Here is a 12,244-nt window from a genome sequence, read left to right as displayed (position 1 = left end):
TTATGGGAGTAAGGGAATAGAGTGGGCTTTGTTTGTTTGCGGACATACTAGCGCACTATAATATACCCTATTTAATTGGGTCTCTCTTGAAATTGGACGTCGTGACCGTGAAGTCGCCATCACCGTAGAAATCAGGTGCAGGACTGACAGTCACGTGCTTCCAAAGGCTACAAGACTGCCAAATTCTTAACTCCGAACTGATATTGAAATGTTCAAGACGTTAACGTAGAACGCAGAACTCGCATCCAGATTTCTTGATCTGGTACCTAAGTGCAGTCAGTCATTCACCGTGAGGCCTTTACAACATACAAATGCGATATACGTTTGCGCGGCAGGGCGAGCTGTCGGTGGGCGAGGACGGCGCGGGGCGCGTATCGCTGGGCGGCCCGCTGCGCCAGTGCGCGGGCGCGCTGGGCGTGGCGGAGCAGGCGCTGACGGCGGCGCTGGCGGGCCGCATCCTGGCGGCCGGCGGGGACCTCGTCAGCAAGGAGCACTCGCAGTCCGACGCCGACTACACGCGCCTGGCGCTCGCCAAGGCGGCCTACGACCGCCTCTTCACGTGGATCGTGCAGCAGGTGAGCCGCTTGCGTACACAGGGACTGTCATTCTTATATGTAATATTCCATATAATATGGCATGATCATGAGTGCATTTGATTTTCAATTAAAACAAACAAATATTTTTTTTCTAAATAATTTTATTTAAGTAAGCATTAATTTTCAGATCAACAAAAAAATCGAAGCGCCAGAAAACACCTACAAGAGCTCACTAATCGGCGTGCTAGATATATACGGCTTCGAGATCTTCGACACGAACAGCTTCGAACAGTTCTGCATCAACTACTGCAACGAGAAGTTACAGCAACTATTCATTGGTAAATTAATGTTTTCAACAAATATTAAGTGTTTTATAATATTATATTTGTAAGCTGTGACAGTCCGTAACCCCCGTCCTTACTGGGAAACTATTTTGTCATGGAGAAGGTTTCGAGCTTGTTCCACCACATTCATCCTCTGATGGATATAAATGTAACTGAATATCATGTGACACTTGCGGTTTTGATTTTTTTGATGATGACAAATGGCCCACTTGATAGTAAGATCGCCATCGCCATCGCCCTTAGTCATCGGTGCAGTAAAACACCTATGCCCTATCAACCTTGAGAACTAAGAAGCTACGTCCCCTGTGCCTGTAGTTATACTTACTAACTCACTTTTCAAACCGGAACATAACAATACAAAGCATTGCGTTAGACTATTTGAGTGGGTTGTACTTACCCAGACGGGCTCGAACAAAGCCCCACCACTAAGTAAAGTTATATGATTCAAGTCAAAGTCAAAGTCAAAAATCTTTATTCAATATAAAAGTGTTTACACTTGCTTATTGATTGTCACAAATCTACCACCGGTTCGGAATTTAGCATCTCGGACCAGAGAAGAACCGGCGAAAGAAACTCAGCGGGATATATTTTTTTTTTTTTAGCCTTTTTCCGTGTACAATTTTAGTTATTTCAAACATATAACAATTTTAGTTATATTCACATTATATAAAATAATTTCTAAACTTGATATTTGTACGTAGCTGCACCTGGGTATAGTAAATCTACTATATCTAGTTGTAATGGAAGAAATAGTATAGATAAACGAACTCTAGGTTTAGATATTCCGTGCGATTTGCTAATAGCGCTGCTGTATTATGCACTATAAACAATTATGGATTAATATATAATATAATTTCTCATAATACAATAATATTCCTCAACTACTGATATTTCCTTTAATTTAAAGCTAATATAACAACTCTACCGACATTCCATAATGATTATCATAGATTTAGAGGCAAATAATATCGCGTTAATCCAATGACAAAGTTGTTCATTTGTAGTTGGAATGCACAATTTTGAACATCAGTTTATGTCGAATATATATTTTAAAAGTACATCAATTTAAGGTCGTTTTTTCAGAGCTGGTTTTAAAACAAGAGCAAGAGGAATATGCCCGCGAGGGTATTCAGTGGACTCCCGTGCAGTACTTCAATAACAGGATCATCTGTGAGCTGGTGGACGCGCCGCACCAGGGGATCATCGCCATCATGGACGAGGCTTGCTTGAACCCTACTAAGGTATCTCTATAATAAGAGATATTTAAATATGAGATTGTTTAAATTTTTCCCCACTAAAATATTAAAGAGTTCCACAGGGACCGTTTTTAAATCACATATGTTTCATAGTGCATGTTAATGATAACTCATTGTTATTATTATATAGTACCATATTTTTTAAATAATTATATAAACTTGACAAGTAAGTTTAGTTTTTAAAGAATTATGGTAGTAGATTTAAATTAGTATCTTATATAAAATAGATAAATAATTTTCCTATGTAATAATAAGAGTTGAAATTTTCTTATTATTTCGTTAGATATCCGATGCACAATTGCTAGAGGCGATGGACAAGAGGCTTAACGGACACAAACACTACACGTCCCGTCAGCTCTGCCCGACGGATAAGAAACTCAAACATGGCGTCGATTTTCGGATAACGTAAGTCTTACGACTCTAGAATAACTGTAAATATATGCCATTATGACCCCAATATGACGTCGTCTCTCCCGCAGGCACTACGCGGGCGACGTGACGTACGCCGTGACGGGCTTCATGGACAAGAACAAGGACTCGCTGTGGCAGGACCTCAAGCGCCTGCTGCACGAGTCGCGCAACGCCGCGCTGCGCGACATGTGGCCCGAGGGCGCCGCGCGACTGCAGCAGGTGGGTTCGGTGCTCGCTTGCACGTTACGATCGAATATTATGAGAACTATTTATGTTAATAAGACGATAAAAGATATTCATATATGAAGCACAAATATATATTCAAACATCGTAGTTGCTGTAGTAATCGTAATATTATATTAATACTGATTAATTATCTTAATACTACCTTGGTGTCCTGATAATTTACAAAGACAATTCATGTATTATCAGTAATTTAACAAGTAATAACAATCATACTTTATGACAAAATTATGTCATACCTTAAATGTCAACACCTTGCTGGTCCAGGGAAAAAATATTCGATCACATACTTTATAATTGTCAGACGTCGAAGCGCCCCCCGTCCGCGGCGAGCCTGTTCCGCAGCTCCATGGCGGCGCTGGTGGCCGGCCTCACCAGCAAGGAGCCCTTCTACGTGCGCTGCGTGAAGCCCAACCCCGTGCAGTCGCCCAACATGTGGGACGAGCAGCTGGTGCGGCACCAGGTGGCGTACCTGGGGCTGGTGGAGAACGTGCGCGTGCGGCGCGCCGGCTTCGCGTCCCGCCAGCGCTACGACCGCTTCCTGCAGCGCTACAAGATGCTGTCGCAGTACACGTGGCCCAACTTCCGCGGCTCGGGCGACCGCGACGCCGTGGCCGTGCTGCTGCGCGACCTGCAGCTGGCCGACGTGCAGTTCGGCCACACCAAGCTGTTCATCCGCAGCGCGCGCACCGTGCACTCGCTGGAGGCGGCGCGCGCCGACCTCGTCCCCTCCATCGTCGTGCTGCTGCAGAAGCTGTGGCGCGGCACGCTGGCGCGCATCAAGTACCGCAAGATGAAGGCCGCCATCGTCATATACAACGCCTGGAAGTACGCACATCTTTCCGCTCTCTAGTTTCGATTTGCTTGCATTTTATTATACCTATTGGTGATCATCACGTGTCACTCCCGTCTCCAGACGCTACCGCTTCCGGCGCTACATCGGCTCGTTGCAGAGCGAGCTGCAGCGCAACCGCGGGGTGATATCGCGCTGGCCCCCCGGCGGCGGCCGCGCCGCCCCCATGCTGCAGGGGGCCTACCGTCGCTGGCGCGCGTACCTCACGCTGCGCGCCGTGCCGCGCGAGCAGTGGCCGCAGCTGAAGCTCAAGATCTGCGCCGCCAGCGCGCTGCGCTCGCGTCGCCCGCAGTGGGGGGCCACCCGCGAGTGGAGGGGAGACTATCTGGCTCTCGACTCTTATAATAACAAAGCTGGTGAGTTTAAGCGATAGCTATAAAGCCATACAATTTTAGAATCAATACCGGTGATCACCATATGTGATAATAGCCTTAAAATATTGCCAATCGTACATTGTCCATTTCATTTAATTATTTTAATAATTTCAGCGACATATCGATCAGCGATGGCAAACCTCCAGCGATCCCAGAACATCGGCAAGGCGCTGTTCTCGTGCAAGATCCACAAGTTCAACCGTCACAACAAGCTGGCCGAAAGATGTCTGCTCATAACGGAATCTGCGATATACAAACTGGACGCTAATTCCTTTAAGCCGTTGAAAAAACCCACTCCGATTACTGAGGTGGGATTTTGGTTTTTATATTGTTGCGAGTACTGATTTGTACTGCACTAATATTGTTTAACAGCCCGTAAATATTCCACTCCTCCTCCTATATTTTTGAGGAAAATAGTTAAGTATATTACACAGATTATCTGACAATATCATCTGACGCTCGTTTTATCATGATGTTGTCCTTGAACGCTGATACAAAATGAATTTTAAACACAAATCATATAAACAATTGTCTTGGTGATGAACTCGATCTTCGGTTAGGTCAATGGGCCACATTATCCTTAATTATTCCTAGTTTTGATTTTCGCAAATTACCATTTGTTATATTAAATAACATTTCCCTCGTAGGTTGGAGTAGTGCGCGTGATGAGCACCGAAGCGCAGTTGATAGTGATCAGTGTGCCGTCGGCGCGCAATGACCTGGTTGTGGGGGTGGTACCACCGGCGCCCGAACCACCCACCGCCGCGGCAGACCTGCTCGGCGAGTTAATAGGCGTGCTGGCGCATCGCTACAATCTGTAAGTGACGGTTATAATAATAACAATAATATATTACGTTCTCGTTCGAACCATTTTTACTTTAAGTATTAAAATGAAAATGCAATAAAATACAAAAAAAAAACACTGTATTCATTCGATCATTAGAGTATAATACACAATGCAGAATGATGCACCGGTAGCCTAAAAGAAGCGTGAAGCGCCTCAAACCCACCAATGAGTAACCCGCCTCCCCAGACTGTCGGGCTCGGAGCTGGCGCTGGAGGTGGAGAGCGGCGCCACGACGCGCTGCACGCTGGGCGGCAAGGCGCGCGCGCTGCAGCTGCCCGCGCCCGCCGCGCCGCCCGCGCCCCCCGCCGCCGCCGCGCCGCCCTTCACGCACGCGCACAACGTCATCACCTACCACCCCGCCTCCGCGCGCGCCTAGCGTGCCGACCGCTGATAATGACGCGGTCAGCGTGATGAAACTTCGATGACGCGAATTTAACATTCACAGTAAAGTATATGATGCCACCTCTTATCCGCACTATGTGATATATTTAGGTAAATATTCGTGCAGTATTAAGTTTGTGAAATACTTTCAGTCGATGTTATTCGTACGAGTTTATAAATGTTGCAACAATTTAACATTTAAGTTATATGTTGATGTATATTTCTATAGTAGGTATACATTTCGATGCACAAAAATAATTAGGAATGTCTGACGGAGCATACACTGTGACACTTATTGTACATCAAATTTTCTCAGGAAGATTACCATTAAACTTCTACCAACTTAACGAAACAAAAAAACATGATGGGTTTGCCATACACAAAAAAGTTAATGTATTATCATTATTAGACCATTCACTGGTAACCGCCATAGTACATCATAACGAATAAAATATGGGTAAAAGTATTTTAAAATTAATTTTTAAATTATTAAGTGGAACAAATTGCAAACGAATTCTATTTAAAAATGATTGGAAATTTGTTAGACATTGAAATAATGAGATTGTACTAAAGGAAATACTTCAATGATGTTTTTATAGATTTTTTTACGAATGTTTTAAATAGTACTTAAAGCGAAACGTCCACTATGCGAAGATTTAAAAAAATGTAAGTATTCATATTATCAATTTAACTGATAAGTCACTTAAAACATCACACTAAAGGAAATTCATAATAAAATGTATTTTAAATGATTTGTAATGAAAACTTGGTTTTTAATTTTGTATAAAACATAGTTTTAATGAATTTAGTTATTAATTTATTACATAGAAATAATTAAGGTTGGTCAGTTTGAGGTAATTTGTAAAAAAAAATATCTGAACGGTGTTACCCGTACAAAGAATATTTCGTGAAATAATAAAGACAAAATTCATATGTATATAGTAAAAAAAAACATTATTTATTTTTCTAAGGCTTATGAGGCAAATGGTACTACATTGATTTCATTATACATAATAATTGGAATATGCCATTTCGATGTGTGAGAAAAAAAAATGAGATATTAAATTATTTTTATTTAAATATATATCGAAATGTTTTTATATCTTTCAAATAAAAATAAAAATAGTCTGTGTAAACGTAAAATAAGTACGTAGTTTGTTCATTAATAGGCAAAAAAATAATTGTTTCGTAGAAGGTATTGTCATGTTTGTATATAATTAAGTATTTAGTAAGTATTTACTTTGAATATCTGTAAGGAATCGCACCCATCTGCGCGATAGTTGATCGAGTTTAAGACGTGGAAGAAACCAAGTTCAATTCTACAATTTGTGTGATATTTCTAAAACATTATCAGTTTGTTGAATAAGTGTGACCGTAACTTTACACTCCATTTAAATTATCTATTAAATAATCTTCGTATTTGCTTAAAAGGGATTTTTTTATCGTAATTTTAGTTTTAACTCAGGTCGATCGCTGATGTGTCCGATCCTTAACTAACAAAATATTTGATGTTATGAAATGTAAAAGTATTACAATGTGATACGAATATATATCAACAATTTAAAATAATTATCTTTTAAACTTTTTATCTACACACTGTATATTTTTCTTGACGTAGTTATAAATTTATAAGGAATAGATTTTATTAACTTAAATAAATTTTAGGATTAATGCATTTTAGTATTTTAAAATTTTATCCGCACTTTACAAATGTTTACACTCGATACACTTCTTATACAATACGCCATATTTAATATAATGTATGTTAATGTTAATTGAAGTCAAAAACAAATCCTCCTTGTTAATAGGATTCATATGAATATTAACTACAGACAACTAGAAGTTTAAATAAAAATACTTTGGCAAAACATTGAAATTCTATTTTTTTTTTATGTATAAAACTGGAAATGTATGTTATATTTCTTTCCTACCGGTGTAACTACAGACATAAAATTAGTTCCCAAACTTTGTGGTGTATTGGCGATGTAGGGTATTGTTAAATTTTCTTACAGAGCCAATATCTACGTACAGTGGTGATGCTTACTGTACGCTAGCCTACCTATTCGAACAAATATACTTATGGGGGGGATGTACTTACCAAGACCATGTAATGAGTTAATTATTTGCCTTTATATAATTGCAATTTTAAATAGTAGTCTTCTGGTAAGTACCTTGCCACTGTAAGTATGTTCATGAATTCGTATAGTATTGTTACAGTACACGAGAATGTCTGGACCCTGCTTTAATATTATTTAACGTGTCAATATAATATTTTGACAATAAAGTGAATAAGATTATTTACTAATTGATATATTTTTAATTAAAAATGAGATGTTACAATATATAATTTGTAAAATATAAAACTGTTCAAGACCTAATTAGTTTAATTTTTTTTTTTAATTGTTGTAATTAAATTTTGTGTATATCATTAATAAAAATGAATGTTATTTTGATACCAGAGGTGGTCTTAATATGATTAAATAATTTTTTTTATGATGTATTTTAAAAGCGATAGTAAAATAAAAATGATTTTAAATAATGTAATTGTTTCATCACTAACAATTTCTTGGTTGTTTAAATTTGTACAAATTTCGAACTAAACGATTAATAGTCAAATAATATTTTAAGTATAGAACAACGATGTATTTGAGTTATTTAATTTGTATATAATTGTTACGTTATGTTGAGTGATAACTGTAAGACGTGCCTTCGTATGGTGCCATGAGGTTTGTAATAAAGGCAATATTTACAGCATTTGTTCCTTATTTACTTTGTGACGTTTAAAATAAACCCGTTTTAACCTTTAGGTCTTGTTAGAGATGTACTTGAGGGAAATTTTGCTACATGTATCTGCTATTTGAGCATTCAAGTGCCTCAACTTCACATATGAAAGTTTGAAGTAAGGACCAGTATTATGGAAGTTGGTCGTCCTTCGCTGGCTATCTCGAATTCTCCTGTTATTGCAATAAGCTTCAAGGCTCAAGCGATCGACTTTGACATGTATATTTTGAATTATGGCGCCTAAATATAAAATATATTCTTAAATGATTAAATGTAAAAATATAATTTCTTTTTTAAATCATTTTTAAAAATCAAATCCTAACTAATCCGAAAGTGTGTTAACGACTCAACCGATAAATAATGATGAAAAAACTGTAGTATAAAATATAATAATAATAACAAATCAAAGTAATGTACCATATTAGTGTGTTTAAAAATCAAATCTTTATATAAAATGTCAATGAACTACTAAACGGCTGAACTTTTTTTTTTTATTTGTTTTTTTAATGAATCAATAGGTTACAAAACGGTTAACTAGCGCCAGCGATTATTGTCTCCAAGCCTATTTCAGAATTACGAGTACATATATATATATATATATATATATATATGTCGGAGAAGCAGGATGCCGAACAGTTGTGTTCGGGATTGATCCGACATTTGGAGGACTATGTGGGCGTGCAATGGAGATATTCACAAAATAAAACGTATTTAATATCGTCTAATCATTGTATTCATTGATTCAATAATCGTACACCACAATAATATCAAAGGATTACAATAATTCATCTCGATTAAGAGCAAATGGGTTTGCAAGCAACCATCGCATTCGAGAAGCTTGTCAAAACATAACGACTCGCGTTGCCATGACGCTTACAACTCCATTCGGGGTGACCCGCTCTTATAAGTAAATCAGCCATCAAACATTATTGCCAACTACTCGATTCATTAATTATCCAAATTAACAACTAAAGTAACCACGCTCCGATATATATATATATATATATATAAAGCGATGAATTATTTTAGTAGTTACGTAAGTTTGTAAAATTGTAGAACACTCTAGAATTTTCCGAAATTCGCGTCGCAATAATTAATTATCGTAACGATGGCAACAACGCAATTATTCACTAATTAGCTACGTCTCAGTCGAATAAGAGTTTATTGAAATTTATATGTTAAAATTACGATTTTAGCATTCATTTTGTTTTATATAATAACGATGAAGTTACAAAGGTTTCTTTTTATACAGCGTGTTTAAAGTATCATTTTTTTATACAGGCCACGTCGGGTTGTTGAACTCTGGATCAAAAAAAAATAAGAATAAGTATGTATTATAATATTTTACATAAATACAAATTTAATTAAAAGCCAATCGCAATAATTAAATACTAGGATAATAATATCTTAATAACACTTAACAATTTCTTCGAACGGGAATTCGTTTTGAAAAGTGGTGTGTACTAAAAAATGTCTTTTTTTATACCTTATAGAATTAAATATAGGGGAGAGGATGAAATGGGTGATGAAAGTTTGTATGAGAGAGAGATTTGTACAGCGTATTTGGAAATTCGCTACTAAAGAGAGGGACTAAGGATGAAATTGTAAATGGTATTTGGAATTTCTGATGTTAGGATTAATGGAAACGGTGTTTTTTTATTAATTTAATATAGCCCGTGCCTTTTTTACATTTTATTTTATTACATTTTTGCGTTTTTATTTTTCTTATTACAAAACATCAGAAGATCTTTACTTCGAACTAGTTGTATCTCTGATGTCGCGTTTGTGTATAGATATCTTAAGGCTGTGCTCAAGGATGGTTCTTTTCGAGGCACCCGCTGCTCGGCCGATGAATCTGCCGATAGCGACGGTACTGTCGTCCGTGTAATAGACACAGGTGTTAGTGTGTCTAGTGATTGCCTCAACTGCTTGAGGAACAATTTCGTAGATACGGAGCCATTTTTCTACACATTCTTCGACTGGACTCTTATAACGTCGCCGTAGGTCTGTCCCTGAGATTCGTGGATGGTCATGACGCCTGACCCTTCACCTTTTCGGTATCCCTGGTCCATCAGAACTTTCTTTTCTTCCTGCATATGGACCTGATATAGGGCTTTGGTTAGGTAGGATGGTATGGAAGGAGTGAACGATGGGGCTTGCAGAATAGATGCTACGGTAGACCTCGCTAAAGGCTTATGTGGCGTTCAGAGGTTTCGTTGCGTATAGGATAACTCAAGGGTGATGTTTGTTGTCAGACTTGGCAGCAGTATCTCATTTCGAACAGATATTCTCTGTCGATGTAAGGCAACTGGTTGATATCTCAAATGAGGACCACCTCGCTAGCTCCGGACAGCTGTGTCGCTATGACTTTAGCTCTGAAGTGGTTCATGACGGATGAAAATGGTATCCGGGGTTCCGCTAATAAGTAAAATACATATTTTACACTATTGTTTTATTTGGTGTTAGTCCATTCAACAGATATTTTACCGCTAAGCAAAAGTACCTAATATTTTTGGTTACGGCTTGAACTTCCTATTTAGATTGATGGCGCATTGATGATATGAGGAATGAGCGATGGTGACCACTTATCATGTTGTCCATTTGCATATCCCGCCTACTTATTTTATAAAATAAAAATAAATAGTGTTTTTGTGAAATCAATACTCCAAACAATGAAATTGTGGATAAAAATATGGAAATTACAAATACAGTAATCCGGTTTTGGGCTTCTTTTATATAAGTCAAAGATTAAAGGTGGATCACTTATTCTCGATTCTCGAGCTATTATCGATGGGATATCTCATATATTGATTTACAAAATTAAGTTTATGTGTCAGCTTAATGACCAAATTTAATTTCATATTTAAAGAATACTTATAGAAACATACTTTCATATTTATAGAAACATACCTGTTTATTTTAAATATAATAAGAGCAATAATAAATTGAAAATAAAATAGTTTAAATGCTGTAAAAAATATTTTTTCTGTTACCAAATTATTTTCATTAAATTTAAAAATTATTTTTACATTGAACTAAATGGGCAATACAAATCGATTCTCAAAAGTGACTTCGAAAATTATATTTGAAACTCTTACAAGCGTATAATTAATAATTATTTTTAGAATTTTCAGTATTGTACGATTCCTCATTAATTTACTAGATTAGTTGTCGACCGCGGCTTCTCTTTCGATTTAGGGGCTAGTCGTGAGACATTAGATATAAATAGTAGGCTATGTCCTCCCTAGAGTTCAAGCTTGCTTAATATTAAATTTAATTATGTTCCGTTCTGTGGTTTGGTTTTGCAAAAACAGCAGAAGAGTTTCTTTCGCATTCGAAAAAAAAGATACGTGTTTAAATGCATTTAAATGGTTTTATTTTATTTTGTTAATTACGTACCTCGGAGGCTGAGCAAGTGTAACGTGCGGAGGACTTTAAAGAACTAATGTTTTATGATAAACAAAATAAATAATAATAAAAATAATATTTCCTACATAAAAAATAGTGTGATTTGAATTGAATCTTTTTATTAAATATCGCTTTCGATACCATTGAAAATGAATTGAATAAGATGCCTTAAATAGGTTTCTAAAAATACAATAATAAAAGGCACTCTCTCTATACACGTACGTATCGGAACTTCTTTATAATCTCCCAGCTCGGTATCCTATGGATTTGTTTGAGAAATAACAAGAATATAAAATATTCTTTTATGTAATCTTAAGGTCGTGGCATTTTATAACACTTTACAATGCAGACCGACAGATATATTTTATCTATACTTGTATATATGTCATTATATTAACTAATAAAGTTGTTGAGTTGATTCAATCCAAAATCTTTTATTCAATTTACCCTTATTTATAACTCGTGAAGGGTTTTTCAACTGATTGCGAAAAAGGAGTTTATATGTGTATTGATTTTAGAAATATTTATATCCTTTATTTTCGAAATCAATGCATAAATGATAAGAATTGTTTTTTTTTTATATTTCATGTTGGAAGGCGGCCTGGCACTGTAAAAAATATTCATTAATATTTGCAACGCCAATGCATCACCAACCTTGGGCCCAAAGTTTGTGCAATTAACTATAGTTTTCATAAGTTAGGCTTTATTTGTTTCCTCTAACATAAACAAGTATCTGTTGAAAAGTCCTTAGAAACTTCGAGATCTACGGATTGTGTAGGCAACGCGACTTGCATATAAGGGTAGGACCGC

General features: G+C 37.0%; 1 protein-coding gene across 1 annotated transcript in view; it reads left to right on the top strand.

Annotated features, from left to right (window-relative positions):
• Positions 1-7,611, top strand: part of LOC125068065 (unconventional myosin ID) — a 37,467-nt gene extending 29,856 nt beyond the window's left edge. The window contains exons 6-15 of the mRNA XM_047677053.1: positions 336-575; positions 724-874; positions 1,964-2,121; positions 2,420-2,541; positions 2,616-2,766; positions 3,095-3,618; positions 3,707-3,999; positions 4,132-4,325; positions 4,665-4,834; positions 5,051-7,611. Of these exons, the coding sequence (XP_047533009.1) occupies positions 336-575; positions 724-874; positions 1,964-2,121; positions 2,420-2,541; positions 2,616-2,766; positions 3,095-3,618; positions 3,707-3,999; positions 4,132-4,325; positions 4,665-4,834; positions 5,051-5,240 (2,193 nt within the window). The 3' untranslated portion in view covers positions 5,241-7,611. The remainder of the gene's footprint in view (positions 1-335; positions 576-723; positions 875-1,963; positions 2,122-2,419; positions 2,542-2,615; positions 2,767-3,094; positions 3,619-3,706; positions 4,000-4,131; positions 4,326-4,664; positions 4,835-5,050) is intronic.
• Positions 7,612-12,244: the final 4,633 nt, after the last annotated feature.

Source organism: Vanessa atalanta, chromosome 13 (assembly GCF_905147765.1).
Source record: "Vanessa atalanta chromosome 13, ilVanAtal1.2, whole genome shotgun sequence".
Taxonomy (NCBI): domain Eukaryota; kingdom Metazoa; phylum Arthropoda; class Insecta; order Lepidoptera; family Nymphalidae; genus Vanessa; species Vanessa atalanta.
This window is presented reverse-complemented; position numbering and strand designations above follow the sequence as displayed.